Here is a 22284-nt window from a genome sequence, read left to right as displayed (position 1 = left end):
TTAGGAATTTAATAAGAATAACGAACATGAACAATAAATAAAAAAAGGCCCCAACTTTGTTTATTTTTCCTATATATGATGGTAGGCTCCGACTCCTCTTATCACAGCCCATTTCTTGAAAACAAAAGTTGTTGATCGAAGGAATCCGCTGAGCGGATTGAGGACAAAGCAGACAAGGCTGAGTGAATTGAAGACAAAGAGTACTAATACACCATGTTCATTAATTGTGATTTTCTAGTTTTAAAATAAATTTTGACTAAAAAGGAATTATTTGTGAAAAGTTTGTTCCTAAGATATCTAATTTCTTACTTGAGGGTTCTGTTTCAATATCTCAGATTCTGTACATATATTAAAATGATTTTATTTCAATCTGGAAGAAGAAAATGGGAGATTTCTTGTAAATCAAACCACGATATTTTAATTCAACGGTGCAAAAGTGGCTATATATATAAGGAATTGAACTTGTAAGAATAACCACACTACACCACAGCTACTGCTTACTCATTCTGGCCCCTTACAAATTACAAAGCCACATGTAATATATAATGTGCGAGTGTACGTACATTGAAATCAAAGGTTACTCCAACATATATAATTTTTTGTGTGTGTGTGGACAAGTGTTCAAAAAATCATTTTAATTTATAATATTTTTTAGTTAAAATGACTTTAAAGAAAACGTTATGTTTCAATATACCAACCGGTGCAGAAGGCTCTTGATGAGTTTTCTTTGATTTGAAAACAAAGTTAATGGAGCAGGAGATTGAGAAGAGAAAGAGAGATGAAAATGAAGATGAGAAATGGGTGCATGATGCATCTGTGGATTATAAGAACAGAGTTCCTCTACGTTCTTCCACCGGTGCATGGAAAGCTGCTCTTTTTGTCCTCGGTAAGAGAGTTAAAGATTTAAGCTTTTTCACCTGATAAACTAGTGTTTTCAATTGACTTTTTCTTTTATATTGATTGATTTCTCCTTTTGCATTACAGTCCTACAAGTTGCAACAATTGTTAAAGAAAATTGTCATTTTATTTCATCACTTAGTTCGTAGCTACCTGTCTATACTCGCACTAATTCTCATCAAATACTGTTAATTAAAAAGAGTGTGTTAAGCCATGTCAAATAACAAGTCTAGGAAGATTCAGATCATTGTTGAAAGGTCAACTTCAGCAACCTGGGTTTAGTAACAGGGTGTTAACATAAATTATAGCTGAACTGAAACTTAACAATGCAAAAAGTTGTGATAAATATGTTTATTACGAGCATAATTAGCTCAAATATGTGATATACATGTTTATTTGAGTCAGTAATTGAGTTTAGTGAAAGGATGTGCTACTTTGGGATATCCAGCAATCTTATCATGTACTTGACCCAAGTGATGCATGAAGACCTAAAAACAGCGACCAAGAACGTAAACTACTGGTTAGGAGCAACAACATTGATGCCTCTGATTGGGGGATTTGTTTCTGATGCCTACACAGGTCGATTTCATATGATTATCTTTTCTTCCCTCGTACACCTCAAGGTATATTTTTATTTTCTCAATCAATATTACATGCAACGAGCGAGTTCTTTTTGACATAACTCATCTATTGTTGTGTCTGTCAAGCCAGGGAATAAGCCTGCTGACTATGTCTCAGCTCATTCCAAGTCTAAAACCATGCAACAATGAGATATGTGATCGAACAAGGAAGGTTCATGAAGTGGTTTTCTTCCTAGCCCTTTACTGCATCGCCTTGGGTACTGGAGGATTCAGACCGTCCTTACAAAGCTTTGGTGCTGATCAATTTGATGACGATCACCTTGAAGAACGAAAGAAGAAGATGTCTTTCTTCAACTGGTGGTCTTTTACACTGTGCTCTGGAATGGTGTTTGGGGCAACAATGGTTGCCTATGTTCAGGACTTTGTTAGCTGGGGAGTTGCTTTTCTCATTCTCACTATCTGTATGGCTTTAACTATCATTGTTTTCTATATGGGGATGCCTTTTTATAGGTACAGGAGAACAGAAGGAAACCCTTTAATGCAAATTCTTCAGGTCCTGATTGCAGCCATTAGGAAAAGGAATTTGTTTTGTCCTCTAAATCCTGCTTTATTGCATGAAATCCCAAAGTCGGAGAATTCCCAAGGAAGGCTTCTAAGCCATACCAGCAGACTTAGGTATGGATCGAACATGCATCTTATTAGATATACAGAGCATGACTCCTTTTGGTTTAAAAGTTTGTATTTTATAAATAGGTTATAGAGTTCACTGCACCTATTAACGCTGATTAATACTGATACTAATGAATTGAATGAATGAATAGGTTTCTTGACAAAGCTGCAATAGTTGAAGATACAGAGGAGAAAGAGAATCCATGGAGATTGGCAACAGTGACAAGAGTGGAGGAGACAAAGCTTATTGTGAATGTTGTTCCCATATGGTTAACTACATTAATAATAGGTGTATGCATAGCTCAGAGCCAGACACTGTTTGTCAAACAAGCAGCTGCTATGAACTTAAATATAGGTCACAATTTCAAAATCCCAGCAGCTTCCATGGTGTCTGTTACCGCTATTTGCACTATGATATCTGTCCCAACATATGATAAGATTATTGTGCCAGTTCTGAGGAAAGTCACAGGTAACGAAAGAGGCATCAGCATCCTAAGGAGGATTGGCATAGGCTTAACATTGTTACTCATAATCATGGTTGTTGCTGCCTTGGTAGAAAGAAAGAGATTAAGAATGGTTGGACATGAAGTTGTGACAGAAGGGGGAAGAAAGCATGAGACTATGAGTGTGTTGTGGTTGGTACCCCAATACTTGATGATTGGAATTGGAGGAGAAACACTTTCGATAGTTGGTTTACAAGAGTATTTCTATGACCAAGTTCCTGACTCGATGAGAAGCTTGGGAATAGCTTTATATCTGAGTGTGTTTGGAGTAGGATACTTCTTAAGCAGCTTTCTGATAATAATTGTGGACAATGTAACGGGGAAGAATGGCAAAAGTTGGATTGCAAAGGATATAAATTCAAGCCGTCTAGATTTGTTTTATTGGTTGTTGGCCATCATAAATGCTCTAAATTTGTGTCTCTTTATATTTTTGGCAAAAAGGTATACTTATAAGACTGTGCAGAGGAAAAATGGAAATTGATGGTAACAGTGATGTGGTGGAGATAATGGCATCTTAAGAGCACCCAGATGCTCTATTTTCTACTTAATCCAATAAGATTATGTAATATGGTATTCCCTTAGGTATATGTATCTGAACTTTGATTTATTGCTCAATATTTATTGTTCAATTTGCGTTGTAGCATATTGTTTAAGTATATCTATGCAATAACAGATGAGTGTAGAAAAAAAATTTCCTTTGATTTTAGTTAAAAAATACTTTTTGTCAAAAGTCATTTTCATATAAAAAGGGAGATTATTGTTAGATTTAAAGTTTAACAAGTTAAGCAGTAGAAACTGTTTTCATTAAAACAAATCTTACGTTCTTATATGAATTGATTTGATATTATTGATGTTTTACTAAAAATTATATATATATATATATATATATATATATATATATATATATATATATAATTTGGTTCGACAGATGTTCTTAAGACTTTTAGTAAAATAAATATGAATAAAACACATTTTTTGATTAGATTAGTTTGTGTGCAGTTCAAAAGAAAACAAATTTTTGGAAAAACTACAAAAGTAAGTTTTCATAAATTGGTTCATTAAAATTGATAATTTAGGATTTAAATATAACTGTATAAAAAAATAATAATATGATAAAAAAATACTTTAAAAACATGAATAGATTTTGTAAATATAAAATAAATTTCGTAAAAAAATAAGAAAAAAAAATATAAGGATGAAAAAAAATATAGCTAAATACTTAAAAGATAATATATATATATAGGATATCATATTAACTTGACCTCTTGAAATAATACTGTAGTACTATAATTATTATATATGATTAAACCGCTAAATTAAAAAACCTAGAACTAAGATATGCTTTATGATATTTTAAGTACTATAAATATTATGGTATGTTAAGCGCATTATTATTTATTAAGTTAAAAAAATTCTTTTATGGTACATAACTATTTTTAAAAAAAGTGTATGATTTTAGAAATAATTTATAAAAAGAAATTGAATTAAGGCAATCGAAAGTACAATTTGAACCCGCTTGTTACATTTTATATTTATAAATATTAAACATATTCTAAGTTGAGATTTAACTAGTTGAGAGTTTTTTGTAGTAATATAATTATTTTTTAGAGACTATATATTTCTGTAAAAAGATATCTGTAATTGTTAATATAATTATTTCCAGTAAAAATAATAAATTAAAACAAGGCATGCATAATATTATTGGGCTTGGACATGGATATCCTTACATAGAGACACCACATTCCCCCTGGGGTATGAAATAACAGGAAGAATGATGTCCAACCTTGTCTCATATGTGAACCGATATTACAACACCAAACTCTAGTTCCAAATTCCTATGTGAACGGGTTCTTATCACACTGGGAAATTACCAGTCAAACGAATATGCTCCAGAGTGCAACGTAAACCATATTTATTCACAGCTTCATTGGCCGCTCTAAAGCCACCACCATAAGCTGGGGAAGAATCATTGGCAATCTGGTTCATGAAAAACTCACCCAATTTATGTTCAACGTGAGATTTTGCACCTTTCTTTGATGAGTGGGAGAAGGAGGAGGAAGAAGAAGCTGATGATGTTGATGGCATGGTTCTAGAACATGACATCACCTCTGCCTCAAGCCACATGTAAGAGAGGACCTGACAAATACCTTCCTCTACTTCAGGACTAAGATTATGGTAACCTGCTTAATTAGTTCAAGGCAAAGTGAAGTGAGATAAGAAATCGGGCAAAATGTGCAGTTCAATACAATTATAAGAACACCATTATCACCTTTAAGGCGTAACCAAGCATGCATCAGCTCATGGGCAAGTATAGCACCTGTGAGTAACCTGCAACCAGTAAAAAATTTCATAGAATATGTTTGTTCTTTTGGGTTTTGGCCCATCCAATCACATTCACATGGTCTATTTTTGGCCCTTGAGGGGCTTGGTACTATATTATATTATAGTATTTAAATGCTACTTACCTTGGAAGGCCATAGAGAACAAGAATAGCTGTGACTTCACATTTTCTAATCAGCTTTTGAGGTTGAGATCTCATCCCTATCAATCTATGACCTCCAATTCTTGGCCGTCTTTGCACCTGAAACAACACAATATATCATAAATTAATTGAAATACTTGACGGGTACTTTTGAAGTTGGTTCATGAAGGCTACGTTTCGTTAAACAAGCAAAAAAATAAGAAAATAATATACGCTTGTGACAGTTTGCTCTTCTGAAAGGCACAAGCCCCTTGTTTCTGGCAGGTGATGGAAACCCTGGTAAAAGCCAATAAAGAGTTTAGAGGAATTGAATAAATTCTAAAGCTGAAAGATGAATCAGTGGACGATTCATTACATTCTTCTCTCCAACAATGGCATCATTAAGTGCTTGTCTCTCAACAAGAAGCATTGGGATTTGTTGATCTATTTTCATGTTCATTCCTTCGTAATAGTCTCTGATAGCATGATAAAGAGGCTGACATTCACCAGTGTCGCTTATAGCAGATTCCATGCACTCAAAGCACAAAATCCTTCCGTCTTCTAATCTACAGTATCTTTCATTCCGAGACTTCAAGAAGATAATTCAAAAAGAAAATAAAAGATCAGAAAGTGGAGATGCTTTGTGAAAAAAATATATTACTTCCATTTTTATGAAAAAAGTTAGAATTTTATATGTTAGTACCTCCAATCTTTCACAACTACTGCACCGAGCTGTATTGTCATGCTCATGAGATGGGCAATACTTTTGGTTCCAATAGGGGTGGCACCTATACTCAATCAAACCAGCAGCATTTATTGGTATCTGAAAGTGAAATAAAATACCACAATCATTAATATTGCTTTTGTCTAACCCTAAAGATTACAAATCAATAGTAACAGACACAGAGGATATGATCTTTTTACTAGGCTAGTCCTCTGATAAATAATCAAATTTATTAATAGAAAGAATTTTCGCAACAACAACAAAAGCCTAATTCCATAACAGAATTTCCGCAATCTTCTAAATATTCATAATGAATAGGATATAGCGATATTAGTGATGCTGTAATTAAAATTATTTCAAATGTCACAAGTAGACTAATTGTACCATTTGCATATGAAATTGGCTGAAATTTAATGAGCCTTTTGAAAAAAAACTAGGAGTAACAAAAGCAGAAAAATAGGAATAAGCAAAGACAGTGGAAGGATAATCTTACAAATTGATAGCAAACTTCGCATCTAGGGTGGGTCAATTCCTTGAAACAGGACTTGTGGTACGGATACTTCCCTGACAAAGAAAACTTGGATCAACAGAAAAAAAAAAGGAAGTAAGATACGAATAAAAGAGAAGAGTTAAAAATAATACTTTCATTGGCATAAATTGTAAAGAGTAAACAACATGAATTTATTGTGGGAAAATATTGAAGATAAGTACTGTAATATATGTATAGATGATATCAGATTCATCTTAATCCTAAGAGGATCAAACTACCTCACGCTCAGTAATGGGGTAACGACAAGAGTGACACCGAAAGCAGTCTGGATGAAAATAACTGTGACCGACTCCTAAACAATCGCCATAAATCTCTTGGTTGCACCCTCCACATATTCTGCTATGCGACGCGATGCTGTACATTACCAGGTGTCAATAAATTCGTAATGTGTTAGAATCATAATAATGAAATCAAAATCAAACAATTTGTTCAAATTTATGCTAAAAACATAAACAGCTAGAGAGATATGAAGTAATTTTGACGTGTGGGCAACATATTTGAGTTACGAGAGAGAGAAAAATTACCCATATCCATGGGGATAAGCGGGTACAGGGGCATATGGAGGATGAGCAGAAGAGAACATGCGATCCTGAAGAGCCTTTGCATAATCTTCATCAATTCTTGCTCCTGTTCGCCATCTATACCCTTATCATCAACAACAACAACAACAAAAGTTTAATTACATGACGATGGTCACGGAGAAAGTGCATTTTTCAAATTTTAGCACCTACCCGTTGGTCTCTTAAAATTTTCGCCTAAAGAAAGTGCAATTGCATGGTCCAAATCTTCTTTCTCTTTCCGAGATCTAGCACGGTCATCCTAATCACATCAAGAATATTATCCAATACTACTTCCATAATCACACTATTCAACATATGTTTATTAGAAGAACCAGAAAAACTCATAGCATATCCAGTCATGAACCCTCGTCGTAAACATTCAAAAGGCCTTGAGAAGATAATTACTTTTATAGAAGAATTTTGAAATATTTATTGTTGAAATATTTTAAATGTTTTTAATTTTATGTATTTTTTACACATTTTTTTTTATCATTTTTCTCCACCCAACTCATCAACTTTTAAATTTAAAGAAAAAAATATAAGGTGGGGTTTATCGATAAAGTTAAAACAAATGATAGAAAAAGTTGTGAATTTAATTTTCTTAAAAGTTATAAAAATGGTTTAAATTTTTTAAAAAAAGTGTGAAAATAATAACTAATAATTCTTTATAAAAACTAATAATTCTTCATAATAAAACTTTTAGACTTTTGTCGGTAATGTATTGAAAAATAATCTCAACTGACATTGATTAAAAGCATGGTTAAACAATATTCTAAAATATTAAATAATTTTAATGTAAAAATAAATTTGTGTATATAATGACAATGTTCTAACAAAGAAATTAAAATGAAATAAATTGAAAGCGTTTTGATTAAATAAAATATATAGAAACAAAGTAATTTAAATTGAAAGCAATTCAAGGTTAATTTATTTTAATTTCCTTAAAACTATAAAGTCTCCTGTCTGAAGATATTGGTAATGTTTTTTTATAACAATGAGATTATACACAATAGTAGAAAATAACCTAAACATAAGAAGCAGGCTTCAGAAAATTATGTAGTGCACAAATAAGATATAAGTCAACATTGCTTAACAAAAAAGGATTGAAAGAAAAAAGTGTAAAAGTCACTGTGTGCTTTAAGCTGTAGCCCCAAGTTACAAGACTCAATTCAACTTCATAAGAACAGGAAGATGTCTAATCAACAAAAACAAGACAAAAGACGTCAACTTTCTAGTACTTATGTTATGATGATTGACTTTGAGTGAAACCCCATTTTGTTCCTAAAATTGTAAAGGTAAAAAGTTGCAGGTCTTGACTTTACAAAATTATCACTTTGATTCCTGACATCATTGTTGTTTTGTACCAAAAAGGAATGGATGTCAGTTTACAAATCAGGACTAAGATGAAACAATTGAGTTATGAATATTTTGAGTGAAACCATTCTCAATTGGAAAGTCAAAAATTAATCCTTGGATTTACTAAGTTTCTAAAGTCCGGTTAAGAAGTAGTCCTCTGTCAAAAAAAAATATGAATGATGACAATTAATTCGTCTTGATTCGGCCTAGAAGTAGCTTGTTTTATTTAATTTTGAGCACAGCAATAATTCGACAGGAACAAACAAATAACAACAATTGATATAGAAATCCTTGGAAAAAAACAGAGTATCAGATAAAAAAACAGAACATCAATGCTTTTTGTTTACCCGTGATCTAGATGGAGCTGACCAAGCCATGTTTTCCTCTTCAGGTTGCTCTAGATGACGACCACCACCCCTTCCTCTATTTGACCCAATTTTGAAAATCTTGCCAAACCATTTCATAAAACCAGACTTTCTCTCTGAGTACGAAGAAACAAAGTCCCCTGCTTCACACCAAAATTACAACAACAACAACAAAAAGTTTCAGATAGAATTTAGAATCACTAAATTACAGTACAAATCGAATTTGGTCCGTCGACTCGATTATATCTTATTACACACTTCACACAACTCCTGGACTCGTGCAAAGTAAAAAATGTTTTCTTTTTTCAGAACAAGTACAACCGTCCATACCCATTTAGTAAAATCAACATCAACCAAAAAATTAACTTGAAAGTTGAAAAAATAGTTTGACGTGGCTATTCTGAAATTTGCAAAATCTATTTTGTGTTGGACGTGATGATGGCAAGTGTTATGCAGAAGAAGGTGTTTTGTTTTTTGAGAATAAGGAAGAAAAGAAAGAAAAATAAAATACCGTATATGCAAGGGTGAGAAAGATGGTTGATATCTGAGGGAGGAGCCATGTGTATGTATAGATTATTGTGGTTGGATGAGAAGAAGAAGAAGAAGAAGAAGAAGAGGGAAAAGGAAGGATGAAAGATGAAAAGGAGAAAGAGAGGAGAAAGGGGAGAGGAGATGAAAAAGAAGGTTGATTAGAGATCGTTAATAGTGGCCGAAAGAGAGGGAGAGGAATCTATGAGGAAGTGGCAGAGAGAGAGATTCTTGGCTTGGAAAGCAATGAAGAGAAAGTAGACAAATGCAGAAAGATATGTTCTTGAAGAATGGGAGAATATTATTAAGTAACGGTGGATTGTTTGTTGAGAATCAAACTAGAATATATCTGGAGAGAGAGAAAGGAAAGAGAAAGAGGTTGTGTTGTGTTTGCATTTACACTTGCACTTGCAGGAATGCTGTGGAGTTGAAGATGAAAGTTTTTCTCTTTATGACCTTTTGTGGGGAGCATTTTGGCGGGTAAGAGTTGTGACAGAGACAGACAGTGAGTGAGTTGAATCGAAACAGAGTTTCATTGTTCTTTTGTTCGCAAATGGTCAACTGTTTATTTGTAGGGTCTTTTCCTGAGCTAGTTCACAGCTGTACAAGATATATGGCAGAAGAATAATGTCATTGCTCATCACCAATCGATTCTCACTTTCTTCCTGCAATCAAAATCAAAAATAAAAGTAAGAAAAATGTTTTTTTAAGCAACTTTCACGATTTTTTTCATAACCGTTCTAAATACATAAATCAATAAAATAATAACACATAATTTTTTATTGTTAAAATGTTATTAAAAAAATTATTAACATATCATAATTTAAAAATAAACAACTAAAACAATTTTTTTTTCAGGTTAAAGTCAGTTTTAGTACAAGGGAATTTTGGTAAAATGTTTTATTCATATATTAATTTTAACAATAGTTTACCTTAAGAAAAAAAAATTGCTTTGATCATAATATTATTTGACATTTTTTACCTTACTAATTATCTCCAATAACATTTCTTAGGATTTATATTACATGTTAGTATGTAATACTTTAAAAAGATCTACATTCTTAATTAAATATTGCATATAGTCATCTAAAATTCAATTTTTTTTCATATTTTAAAATGGTTAAAAGTTAAATATTTATTATAGATATGAAAAAAAATCATTCATTTAACAAAAAAAAAATTAAGAACAACAATTCTAAATTTTAGAAAAATAAAAAAATAAAGTAAGGATCAAACTATTGAATGATATTAAATGATATTACTTTCTGATTTCATAATTAATTACCAATAAAATAATAAAAATAATCATAACTATTAATAAATAATTTATTTTACGATTTTGTAATTATTTTATATATATACATTTTTATTAATTTTATTTATATTAATATAAAATAATATTGTGGTTAATGTAAAATAATCAAAAAATTACTTTTATTGTTCTATTTAAAAAAATGATAACTACGTCATTATGATTTTTAATAGCTTTCGCATCATTAGTTATAAGAAGAAAATAATTGTCTATTTTATTTAATTTTAATGAAAATAATAAAAATCACTAATATTAACAATATTATTTTATATTAATCAAGTTTATAAGATAAATAAATAATAGGAATTGAACAAGATAATAATTACATCACAAAATTAACAAAAAGAAATTTAAATAACAAACTCAATTAAAAAATATAACAATGTTTAGTTTCAATAAATTTATGATGTACTTAAGATTTAATTAATCATATTTTTCATTGATATAATATACATGAAAAAAATCCAAAGGTATATGTGTTTCATAGAATATATTGATTTCACCGAACAATCAAAGTGTAGCTATATTAATTTAATATTTCCTTAGATCATAGTCAACACCAATTAATATATATAAAGTCAATATGAATTAAGATGAGTAATTTGTATTTCTTCAGAAGTCAATAAAAAGTTTATTGTGGAAATGAAACAAAAGTATGAGAGAAATTGTGTGAAGTATTCACTATAAAGTAAGAAATTTGTAAATGAATAGTTGTTACTTGAAGAACAATTTTAGAATAATGAAGGTTGGGAGATTAATATCTATAAATAGTTATTGCGTGTTGACAACTGCCCTCCATTTTTTAAAATTCCATTTCTAAGCTGCGAATAAAAAATGCTTATCCAATATATTATTCCTTATATCAAAACAAACCTTTTTTTTCTGTATATCTTGTAATTGACACGACAAGCATCATGCTCTCTCATTTCACACACAACACAGCGCTGTAATATTGCAACTTGTCAGTGTAGATTTTGTTTTATTCAACCTAAAAAAAGTTATATCATCTTCAATTTATAACTTAAAAAAAATATAAAAGGAAAACATTATAAAGATACCTTTTTTTTATCATTAAAAGGTCTTCATAACTATTAAAAAAAATTATCATTTGATTATGATAAAGAAATATGATATCTTAATTTTTTTTAAATATTAAACGACTTTAATTAAATCAGTACAATATTTTTTATTAAATTGATGTAATTATAAATTAAAGTTAAAGTAATTCTCAAATTGATATATGCAATTTTAGTGATCTATTTCTATACCAACACTCTTTATGTTTTTGAGTTTTTTTTTTTTAAAAAAGAATATTTGTATAATATAACATTTGCCTGAAAAAGAAAACCATTTTAATATCTTTTAAGTCACCGTATTTGAATGAGATAATTAAACTGAAAAAGCACGAAAGAAAAGTTAAAGAAAGTTGAAAAAGCCTTCTGAGCCATTAGAAAGGTGACGATGATTGTAAATTTATAGAAGAGGCGCTGAAAACTAGAAGTTTCAAAAGTAAACAGTACTAAGAAAAGCATCTTACAACCATGCATGTCCATGTTCTCTTCTTCCTTCAATTCTTTTATATAGCTGGATCTGTTTCTCCAACAATTGGGCAGTGCTAACTTTTACTTTCGGTCACATTTATCCAAAGGCCATATAGTTATGATTAATTAAAAACTTAATCACTTTGCTCCAAAATGACTAATTAATATAAGTCTTTGGACTAAAGTGATTAATTAATTAGTTGTGTAACTATGTAATTTTTAGTTTTTTTTTTCTAATTGTCTACGCATGCCATACCTATACAATAGTATCAGGATGTGTTTATAGCTTTCAATAACCTTTTCTCTTTATAACAAAAAAAAAAGTTTAACCAATGGTTTTTCTTGATGTTTGAACAATTCTTAAAGCAGTATCTCATTCGACATGTAGATACAAACATAATAATCAATCATATGAGAAGAAAAAAACATTCATGATGTTCTTTTAGAATAGGCTGAAGCACATGTTTCATCTTGATTATGTTGTCTTTAACCATGTGTTTGAGCTTACTAAATAAACTTTTTGATCGTTATTACAGAGACATGGAAGCTTAAAGCTTTATATACCGAAGCTATCAAATCAAAAACACACACACACACACACATATATATATATATATATATATTAAGGTGAAAAAATTATTTTCATATAATATGCCTCACGTGAGACCTTGAAAAAGGTTAGATCATCACGTGCTTGCAACCAAAGTTACCATTTATAAATTTAAAGTTCAAAGCAGTATTCATTATAATCGTTTTAATTGTATCCTTAAAAGTAAAAAGTAAAAAGAAAAAATTAGCATAAAAAATCAATGAAAAAACAAATAATAACTTTAATAAAGCAGTTTTATTTTTCAAAATAATTAATGTCACAACCTTAACCGACATTTAAAAGATTAACAAAAGTAGCTTAGGAAGATGTAGGAAGTTAAACAATGTTATTTTCAAATTTAAAGATATTTTTGTTTTACAAAATATTATTAGTTTTTTATGAAGTCACTGTTAAAAGGGAATAAACTCTTAATAAGGATTCAAACTTAAAGATAGTTTACGGATTAAACGCATTTTAACTTTATAATTATATTTTAATGAGTGAGGTTCACACTCTCTCCTATACAAGTAAGTAGACCAAATTTAAATTTAATTTATGAAAAAATTTACTTATTCACTATACTCATTTAATAAATGAGTCTAGCAGAAAAATTAACTTTAATTTATTAAAAAAGTTGAAATTAACTCACTAGTAAAAAAAAAGATTTTAACTCGTGCATTCCACATCGGTTTAGTTGTGACCGAAGCAAAAAATGGTGTGGTGGCATTTTTGTAATTATCCCAAATGTATATGTCTCGGTTCAAAAAGAGCTGATGCCTAAAACTAGCGTGGTGACATTTTTGTAATTATCGCAAAGGTATATTACCTCGGTTGTTTAAAGAACCGAAGTATAAAATAGCTGAAATTTTTTTTTTTTAATTTTTTGAGAGGGTTTAGGCATCGATTCTTTATAAAACCGAGGTCGTAGTAGACTCTTATTACCTCGGTTAAAAAAATAACTGAGGTCATAACATGTGTTTAGGGTTAAATTTCGCAAACAGAGACATTTTCAAACAGAAGCTGTGTCGCTCCTCTCTGTTCTCCCATTTTCTTTCACGTTGGCGAGGGGGAGGCTTCCTTCCTCTTCTCTGTTCCAATGGAGGCGCGACAGATGGATCATCAATGGCGCAACAGAGGCGCGACAATGACATGGCGGGGGCGTGCGAAGACACGATGGGGGCGCAAGGGCACGGTGGCCGTTCTTGTTCTTGTTCTTCTCACTGTTCTGATTCGCAATGAAGGAGGAAGATTCCTTCCCTCCCTTTTTTCTGATTTCGATTGGGTTTTTTATGTTTGATTGATTCTCTGCAAGAATGATGGTGTTTGATCGATTCTCTACAGGTGGTGGTGGGAGTGCACCGTCCTCGTTCTTTATTCTTCACAATTGGGAATCTTTGATTATGGTGGTGTGAGATGGAGCGGTGGACATTGATGGATTGCAGTCAAGGGCCAACAATTGACCTAGCGAATAATGAAAACAAAAAAAAACACAAAAAAAGAAGAAAAAAACCCTTTACTGCCTCGATTGGATTTGAATCGAGGCAAAAAAACACACATTTTTGCCTCGTTTCAGAATCGAGACAAAAAATCTGTTTTTTTTGTCTCGCCTGTATATGCCTCGGTTGCGGAATCGCTGCTTATAAACGAAAATAACTGCTGTCATTTTCCTTTACTATGACTCATTCAGTACCTATAATTTATGTTTTACCACAAATTCATAAAATTATTTTGAAACTTTTATTTCTTTAGCATAACTAAAAATGAATAGAAATGCTCAAATTTGCTTTTTTTGCATGAGGTGTCTAGTGAGAATTGAAAATTTGAACCATATACGGATGATTACTATTATATATATAAATTTATTTATTTATGTTAAATTTAGTATTCCAATATTTCAGTACATTATCACTAATTAAGTGTTGTTACACTTTCTTCAAAAGGTGTTGACGAAGGATTGTCAATAATAATCTCATCCTTGATTTTGGACATTTCGTTTAGGTGTATCCAATTACATTGCTATATATCAGTAAAACTTTCTCAACTTCTTCATTGCTCTTTCAACTTTCGTGAAGAGACACGAATAAAGGTTAATCTATCATTTTTTTTCTCTCCTAGTTTTTATTTGTCTTCTCTCTATTGCACGAATATTCCTCTTCTCTTAGATTATACCATAATCTCAATACATAAAATGCTAGATTGTACCATTTTATACTTCACATTAATGGCAACATCAATTCATTGAATATATATTTTTTCAGTTAAATACAAATATTTATCTCTTTATTAACAAAAAATGGTTTTTGATTTATATACTTTTATAAATGATTAAGTAGCCCTTAAACTTAAAAATATATGAGAATTTAGTTTTTTAATTAACTTCGGGAAGATAACAAGTCATTACAGAAAATATTAAAATTATATATTTTAAAAAGTTAGACAACTAAATTTATCAGTTTGAAAGTACAACGATAAGATGAAAATTTTGAAAAAGAAAAAGAATAGAATCCAAAACAAACTTTTGTTCTTCTTGTTTTTCAAGTGATAAAATGAAGTGGTCCGAAAATTATTAGGTAAGATATCAATAGTGTACTCACCTGTACAGAAGAAATATTGTTGCAAGAGTAAATCGTAACATGTTGTGTCTTCTCAAATGTCAACTATAGTTTCCAATAGTTAGGCATTTCCATAATAATATCACTTATTAAGTACTATTTTAGTGGCTTTTAGAGAAATGAATCCACTCCACTAGATTTTGCGATTTTTATGAGTAAGTAAGTAAGACAAACTGTAAACAAGTATTCTTTAAATACATGTGGCTATAAGGTCGTATACCAGAACTTGTCTGGGTGGTGTAGTTGGTTATCACGCTAGTCTCACACACTAGAGGTCCCCGGTTCGAACCCGGGCTCAGACATAATTTTGTGTTTTTATTACTTTTATAGGTGCTTTCATGCTAGTTCACAATTTTGGAACCTAAGAGTACACGTAATCAACTTTTATATTTCATTAAATTTTATTATATGTAAATTTTTTATTAGATTTTAAAATATGGTCATATGTAATTTTTTTATTGAATTTTGAAATCTTATTATGTTTAACTTTTTTTATTGGATTTTGAAATATTATTTATAGATTTTTATGTTTATCAAATTTTGAAATATAGTTAAGTGTCAAATTTTTTAGTATTAGATTATGAAATTCAGTTTTTGTGAGTGTTCATCAAATTTAGAAATTTAGTACGCTTAGTTGTATATCTGATTCTAAAATTCAACAACTACAGCTCTAAAAAAAATTATCTAGAATTACATCTCCCATATTTTTTATCCAGTTAGTTCTCTCATATTATTATCTAATTTGTTATTGTGAAGAGGGTAAAATGGAAAAAAAGGAAAAGTTTGGAGGTGCGGGATGGATGCATAAAGAAGAGCCCTTTTTTATATGTTCAGTACTACTGGGCTGATGACGTTTTTGGGGCCCAAAATTGTAGTTTTCTTTGGGCGAAGTAATGAATTGACCAAAAGCATTCCAGTGATGTAAGTAACATAATCAGAGGTTCAGCAATCTAGGGATTTCCCGTTAACTCGGAAGCATTCCCAGTTCGTAATGTCTCTCTGACTCGTACTTTTCAGCTTACGTTCGATGGAGGGCGAATCTTACACCATAAGCAACACCAGCCATTTGCTCGGTTCTGTTCCCGTGAGTCTCCGCTCACTCTTTTCTTTTTTTTTTTTAATTTCTTACTAAGCTGGGAACAAAACTATAATTACTTGCTTGCTTATTTTTTACCTGTGGTTCAGATTATAAGGCAAGTATTCAGGAAATTCTTAAACGATGCTGATAACTTAATAGGCATTAGAATTCTCCGAATTACGTTTGAATGAAATTTGAGTTTGGATAACTTGAACAAAGTCTCTGTTCAGGTTTGCATGTACTACATGTTAAAAAAAAATCTTGATACAGGCAACAGTTTTGGAATAGAGATTATTCAGATCGATTACCCAAACACGCAGTGTCTCTTAACTAATTTATTTGAGAAAAAGGAAAAACCTATTGAGTTTCTGGGATCATGATATACACACTGTAAATGGTGCTAACGAGAAGATGAAGAAGGTAAAGGATTAAACCAGATCAAGATACATGCATAAACAGAAAACGTGTAAGCAAGAGAAACAAACATGCACAAGATGACTGAGAAATGAAGAATTGTATAGATGACACGTGACTAAACAGGAAAAAACAGGAAAAAACCGTAAAAACTAAACAGAAGCTAAGAGAAGAGAAGATGTAAGGCGCGAACTGAAACACGTGGACACTCAACACCCCCCCACAAGCTCATGAGTATATTTATCCATTAATCCGAGCTTGGAAATAGCAGCTTTGAAGGCTCTTCAAGAGGATTAGTAAACATATAGCAGCTTGATGAACAGAGGATTAAAATATAGTAAACATATTGCAGTTATGGGATTGTATAATCCTTTGTACAGAAACTAGATTAAAATCAAAATCAGGTATGTACAATACATTATACAAAGGAAATTACTCAAGTAATTGCATGGTTCCATCATAATGGTCAATAACATATGATCCTTTGGGCATCTTAATTCTTATAGGTTTAATTTTACGGAAAGATATGAAATTAGGCATACAGAAAGGAAAATGATCAGTTGCTACTGTATCTACGATCCAAGAGTTATTATTTTTCTTACCTTTAACAGTGTTCTCAGCAGAAGAATCACCAATGAAGTTATTCACCTTAGGTTCTGTATCAATTTTGGTTTCTTCAATGATTTTCATAATCTGATATACCTGTTCATGTGTAAATTGATTACTCTCTTGACTGGCCTTTAAAAAATAGAAAAAACCATAAAAACTAAACAGAAGCTAAGAGAAGAGAAGAGAAGATGTAAGGCCCGAACTGAAACACGTTGACACTCAACAAAATCTCATGTGGCAATAATACTAGTATTTTTGTTTGATAGTTAATAGAAAATCTATGATATTGATTATGGTTCTTGTTTTCTGTATTGCTGTTCAGGCTGTCATAGCCGATGAAAAGAGTAGCACAGCTCATAACGGTATGAATTAGTAGGATTGCCTTTTTTTCCTATGTTGAGATGTGTGATATTCTCTGTTGTTAAAAGTTTCAGTAGACTAAAAAGGTGGTCTGTGACATTTCTTGCAGTCCCTTATGCAAGCATGCAAACATTCCCCCTTACCAATGGGGTTGACAAAGGACATGGATATCAAATTTCTGGAACTCCAACTGGTATGTCATCAAACTTTTAGGTGAAGTATGTATACTTTATACGCGTCACATTTTGGATTTGCACATCTTCAGAATACTTTGGTGATGGATTTATGACTTATTGCAGAGAGTCTTTTTACTTTGTTTAGTTTTAGTTATTTCAGACAATGAGCTATGTGAACCGATTGAGTTAGATCTTTCAAATAATATTTTGTTTATGATTTTAACTAATAATTGAATATTATTTATCATTGTTGCAAATATGATTTGTTTTCTTGAAGCACACATTTGGTTTCAGTTGCATGTTTTGACCGAGAGATGATTCATTCTGCTGGCTGATATTTGATTTTATAGTCTGTGTTAAAAGTGTTGTTGCTATATCATGCTACCATACTATCACATGGTAAAAACAATTTCATGGGCAGCAGTGTCTAGGAAGTCGCATTACGTACTGTAGTTCTAGCCAATATACCGTAGGACAAGAATAGGACAAGAATTCTAAAACTTTCCTATTCCTTAAATCATCTCTAAATGGTTCTATTCTCTCTTTCTCTCAATCTCACCGTCTAAATTCAACAGTCTGATGCAAGAAAAATTGCTGTTGGTTCATTTTAAATTTTATTGTGAATTGATGTTATTCTAATGTCATTCATTGATATTGTTCGTCTTTGTAGAAGCATTTGGGCAACAATCAACAAGCTACTGGCGGAGAATCTTTAGTGTCTCATCCTACACGCAATATTTTAACGTGGACACGGATGCTGTTGTAAACAGATTGATGAGTTCCTTGAATCCAGTTGGCGGAGATTTTTTTAACAAGATAGATGCTAATCCTGATTTGTGAGTTATTCTTTTAATCCCATTTTTCTTTCTTTTCAATAATCAAAATAGAGATACCTATTGTATTAAATGTGGATTTCTGATTCTTGGAGAAAAAGTGAAAAACTATAGTTGACAACTGAACTCTCCCAATAAAATTTGTAGGAGAAAAAAATGGCCTTTTTGCTTCTGCCACCTTTTTTTGTCTCCATTTTGGTGCATTTTTCCTGTGCACCCATTCAAATTGTTCACTTCTTAACCAGAATTTCAGAAAATTAAAGCAATGTGAGCGAAATAGATGGTGCATAACGTGTTTTTTATGCACGCTTAGGGTGCATGGAATGTGTCAAGTAATGACATAAGAACTTTTACCTGATAATTTTTCAGCATCCTAGCTCAAAAGCAGAAGTGCATAACTGTCTAATATTCCTTCTTGCAATTTCCCCCCACCATAATGGAAGCAGTTATTGAAATAATTCTACTCAATTTCATATAGCAATTTTGGGGAAAAATTAATGAAATTTCGGTTCTTCAAATATGTGGGGAGAACATGAAGGCAGATATGGTGGAGCTAGGCAATATTTGCATTCTTTTTTTTTTTCCTTTTTGGGTTAAAATAATTAATTTAGCCTATACAATGGTTCGTATTAATTTTCTAATAATTACTTTTACTTTATTACAGATACGGGCTAATATGGATCTCAACAACATTGGTTTTTGTACTTGCCTTACTTGGAAATATTGCCACATACCTTACGCAGAAACATGTGGATAACACTACTTCTTGGAGCTTTGATGTCAGCTTCGTAAATGCGGCTGCGTGGTGTATCTATGGTTATGTTATAGTGGTCCCGTTGGCATACTACTTTTTCCTTCAGTATATGGGTTCAAATGCTAACCTTATTCGGTTCTGGTGCATGTGGGGGTATTCCCTCACCATTTTCATTATGTCCTCTGTAAGTTTTGATTTTCCAAGTATGGTATATTATTTTATCAATGTTAGTATGCTCATTACAATATTGTGTAGTTTCATTTCGCAACAGTTCATAGAACATGAGATGAGGAATACTAGCAACACACTCTCCAACATATCTAACACTACTCGTGAATTTTTTCAGTTTCTATTGCTTGTTCCGGTTGGAATTCTTCGTTGGATCATAATAATCCTTACAGGCGTTGCTTCAGCTAGCTTTGTTGCCTTGAACCTAAGGTCTTTTATAGACGGAAATGATGTTTCGGTGGCTGTAATTGCTGCATTTTTCTTGCAAATAGCTTTGGCTGTCTTCATCAAGGTCCGTTTCTTTGCATAACTTTAAGCATTGCAGTAATGAAGAATAAAATCCAAATCACTGTCATTGTTACCCACACCACACCGACCCACGCTACTGGCTAACTCTGTTTAAAACGTTGGGTAGAATTATCTGCAACAGATATGGTTTTTGTAATTTTGGTTTATTGATGATTGCAAGGTTACAAGGTTCTGATTTGGTTGTTCTCGACATCTGAGCTCCTTTCATGTTTTTTGTAATTATCGGATTTCAGCTCCTTTCATTTTTTTTTGTAATTACCAGATCTCTCATTTCAACACTTTAGTGGAGCTGAAAATGATATGTCTTACTGTTACATATCTTAATTAGAATCTAGGATGTACAGATTCGTGATATTATGACTAAAGCAATTCAATATGATCTGCAGCTTGTATAAATTTTATAAGCAGTTTAGGTTCAGTTGTCAGGTTTATATGAATAGGATGTGAAAATGAGACTCCAGCTCAAAAGAATCTAGCTGGGGAACTTGGTTCATGATTGATTATATTTTTGTAAATATAACAAATTAATGTGACATTTATATTAATCATGTACTGTAAAAATATTATGTACATTAATCAACTATGTATATTCTTGACAATAACCATGTTATTTTGAAAACTTTCAAATAGCTATCACCTTTAGTTTTTGGGACATGAGTTCTTGTGGTGTTTAGTGTGATATTTACTTTTCTATTAATTTGACTGTGGTGTTTCTTGATTAGGTTTTATAGTGTTTTGGACATGAGGAGTTGGTTTGGTTTATGTAACTTTTGCCTTTGAATTTATAGTTTTGCATTGTATCATCAATAATAGAAAGATAGTGTAAAAGGAAGTTTTTGACAAAAAAATTGGAGAATGAACTGTGAACAAGGAAGAAAGAGAAAAAAAGTTTACCAAATAGGGCAGACTGCATCATAGTAAAATATGCTAGGTTGGTCGGATTCCTTCGTATATGTTTTTTTAATCTGTACCCGTCTGGATTACTCGACTATGATTTTATTTATGTATTTTTTTAGACTTAATGAAATTAAAGTTATTTTTTTAGCGATATTAATTTATTTAAGTTTTAGAAATCTAAATCATTTTATTTATTACTGTGATAGATTCTCTTTTCACGATTTTCTCCGGAAAGTTTTCTATAAGTGGAATATAAATAAAATGATATAAAATAAAGTTTCTTATAGATTGAAATTAATTTATTCAAGTTGAAATAAGAATCTAGAGAAGTTATATTTGTGATTTTTTGTAAATTACCTTTAATATAGGTTACTTTCTTATTTTTTTTAATTCTTGAAAAAGTATTTTGGAAACAATTCTTCAATGGGTGTTGCTCCCTCCACCCCCACACATCTCTTCCTCCACCTTCCCTTTACTATTTTGCCCCTTCCTCCACCTTTCCTTTACTATTTTGCCCCTCAGTAAAATTTTATTTTTAAAATTGTTGTTTTTTAATTTTATTCATTTATAACATATTTCACTGATAACCTACGTAGTTTCTTGTATGAGTAAAATATTTTTCTACAAAGCTTGGTGATCGTGAAAAGAATTATCAAACAATCTTCTTCTTGTTCTCGGTGCAGTACGTGGTGCAGTGCGTTTATGGTGTAGTGTCCTTGTCGTGGTTCCTCTCCAGGTACGTAGTCATAATCCTTCCAATAATCCTAAACCCTAAATCCTTCCCATACTTCCAATAATCCTTTTAATATCCAAGCCTATAATCCTTGCATGAGCCGCAAAACGTAGTAAAATAAAAACGAAACGTAAAAGGAACACTGCCTATGGACGGATGACATCCTTCAACGGATGTCAACATCCGTTGAAGGCAAAACGGATGTCGACATCCGTTTAAGGCAAAACGGATGTCGACATCCGTTTTGCCTTCAACGGATGTTGACATCCGTTGAAGGATGTCATCCGTCCAGAGGCAGTGTTCCTTTTACGTTTCGTTTTTATTTTATTTGTTTATTTTATTTACAGTAATTTATATTTAAATTTATAATTTTAAATGTTATATATGGTTAGTTTTTAAACGTAATAATTTTGTTAAAATATGAATTTGTTAAAATATGAATTTGTTATAGGTGGAGAAGAAGCTTAACGGAAGAGAGAAAGGTAAACGAAAATGGAAGAGAGGAAGAGGTGCAGAGGGAAGTAAATCAGAAGTTTTAAATAAATTAAAATATTAAAATAATAAAAATAAAAAATTTTAACTTTTGAGGATATAATTGTCATTTTAGAAGGATATAATTGGCATTTTAGAAAATTGGGGAGGTGG

General features: G+C 31.4%; 2 protein-coding genes, 1 non-coding gene and 1 pseudogene across 6 annotated transcripts; 3 read left to right on the top strand and 1 right to left on the bottom strand.

The window, feature by feature from the left end:
- The first annotated feature begins 747 nt into the window (after window positions 1-747).
- On the top strand, window positions 748-3168 carry LOC124831881 (protein NRT1/ PTR FAMILY 5.6-like; annotated as a pseudogene).
- Window positions 3169-4319: 1151 nt separating this feature from the next.
- On the bottom strand, window positions 4320-9579 carry LOC124831883 (protein DA1-related 2-like). Of its 2 annotated transcripts, none has more exons than XM_047305976.2 (12): window positions 9178-9579; window positions 8649-8809; window positions 7117-7204; window positions 6910-7030; window positions 6604-6739; window positions 6329-6412; window positions 5815-5934; window positions 5488-5700; window positions 5346-5408; window positions 5116-5231; window positions 4920-4978; window positions 4320-4830 (listed from the first exon to the last, which is right to left on the bottom strand). In XM_047305976.2, the coding sequence occupies exons 1-12, from the start codon at window positions 9224-9226 to the stop codon at window positions 4505-4507; spliced, it is 1536 nt and encodes a 511-aa protein (XP_047161932.1). In that variant the 5' UTR covers window positions 9227-9579; the 3' UTR covers window positions 4320-4504. The 2 variants fall into 2 exon arrangements, with proteins under 2 accessions (XP_047161932.1, XP_047161933.1); XM_047305977.2 differs by having other exon boundaries at window positions 8649-8806; window positions 9178-9565.
- Window positions 9580-15476: 5897 nt separating this feature from the next.
- TRNAV-CAC (transfer RNA valine (anticodon CAC)) lies at window positions 15477-15550 on the top strand. The gene has a single exon. It is a non-coding gene; the product is annotated as a tRNA-Val (tRNA).
- Window positions 15551-16148: 598 nt separating this feature from the next.
- LOC124831885 (uncharacterized) lies at window positions 16149-22193 on the top strand. 3 transcript variants are annotated; one of them, XM_088114943.1, is made up of 8 exons: window positions 16149-16332; window positions 17672-17711; window positions 17819-17902; window positions 18556-18721; window positions 19383-19656; window positions 19819-19992; window positions 21590-21642; window positions 22091-22193. In XM_088114943.1, the coding sequence occupies exons 1-8, from the start codon at window positions 16276-16278 to the stop codon at window positions 22176-22178; spliced, it is 936 nt and encodes a 311-aa protein (XP_087971069.1). In that variant the 5' UTR covers window positions 16149-16275; the 3' UTR covers window positions 22179-22193. The 3 variants fall into 3 exon arrangements, with proteins under 3 accessions (XP_087971069.1, XP_087971071.1, XP_087971070.1); XM_088114945.1 differs by lacking the exons at window positions 21590-21642; window positions 22091-22193 and adding an exon at window positions 20170-20427 and having other exon boundaries at window positions 16150-16332; XM_088114944.1 differs by lacking the exons at window positions 21590-21642; window positions 22091-22193 and having other exon boundaries at window positions 16151-16332; window positions 19819-20427.
- The last annotated feature ends 91 nt before the right edge of the window (window positions 22194-22284 follow it).

Source organism: Vigna umbellata, chromosome 5 (genome assembly GCF_029865625.1).
Source record: "Vigna umbellata cultivar VRB3 chromosome 5, Vumbellata_1.0, whole genome shotgun sequence".
Classification (NCBI taxonomy): domain Eukaryota; kingdom Viridiplantae; phylum Streptophyta; class Magnoliopsida; order Fabales; family Fabaceae; genus Vigna; species Vigna umbellata.
The sequence above is the reverse complement of the archived record's forward strand: the minus strand, read 5'-3'. Positions and strand labels throughout refer to the sequence as shown.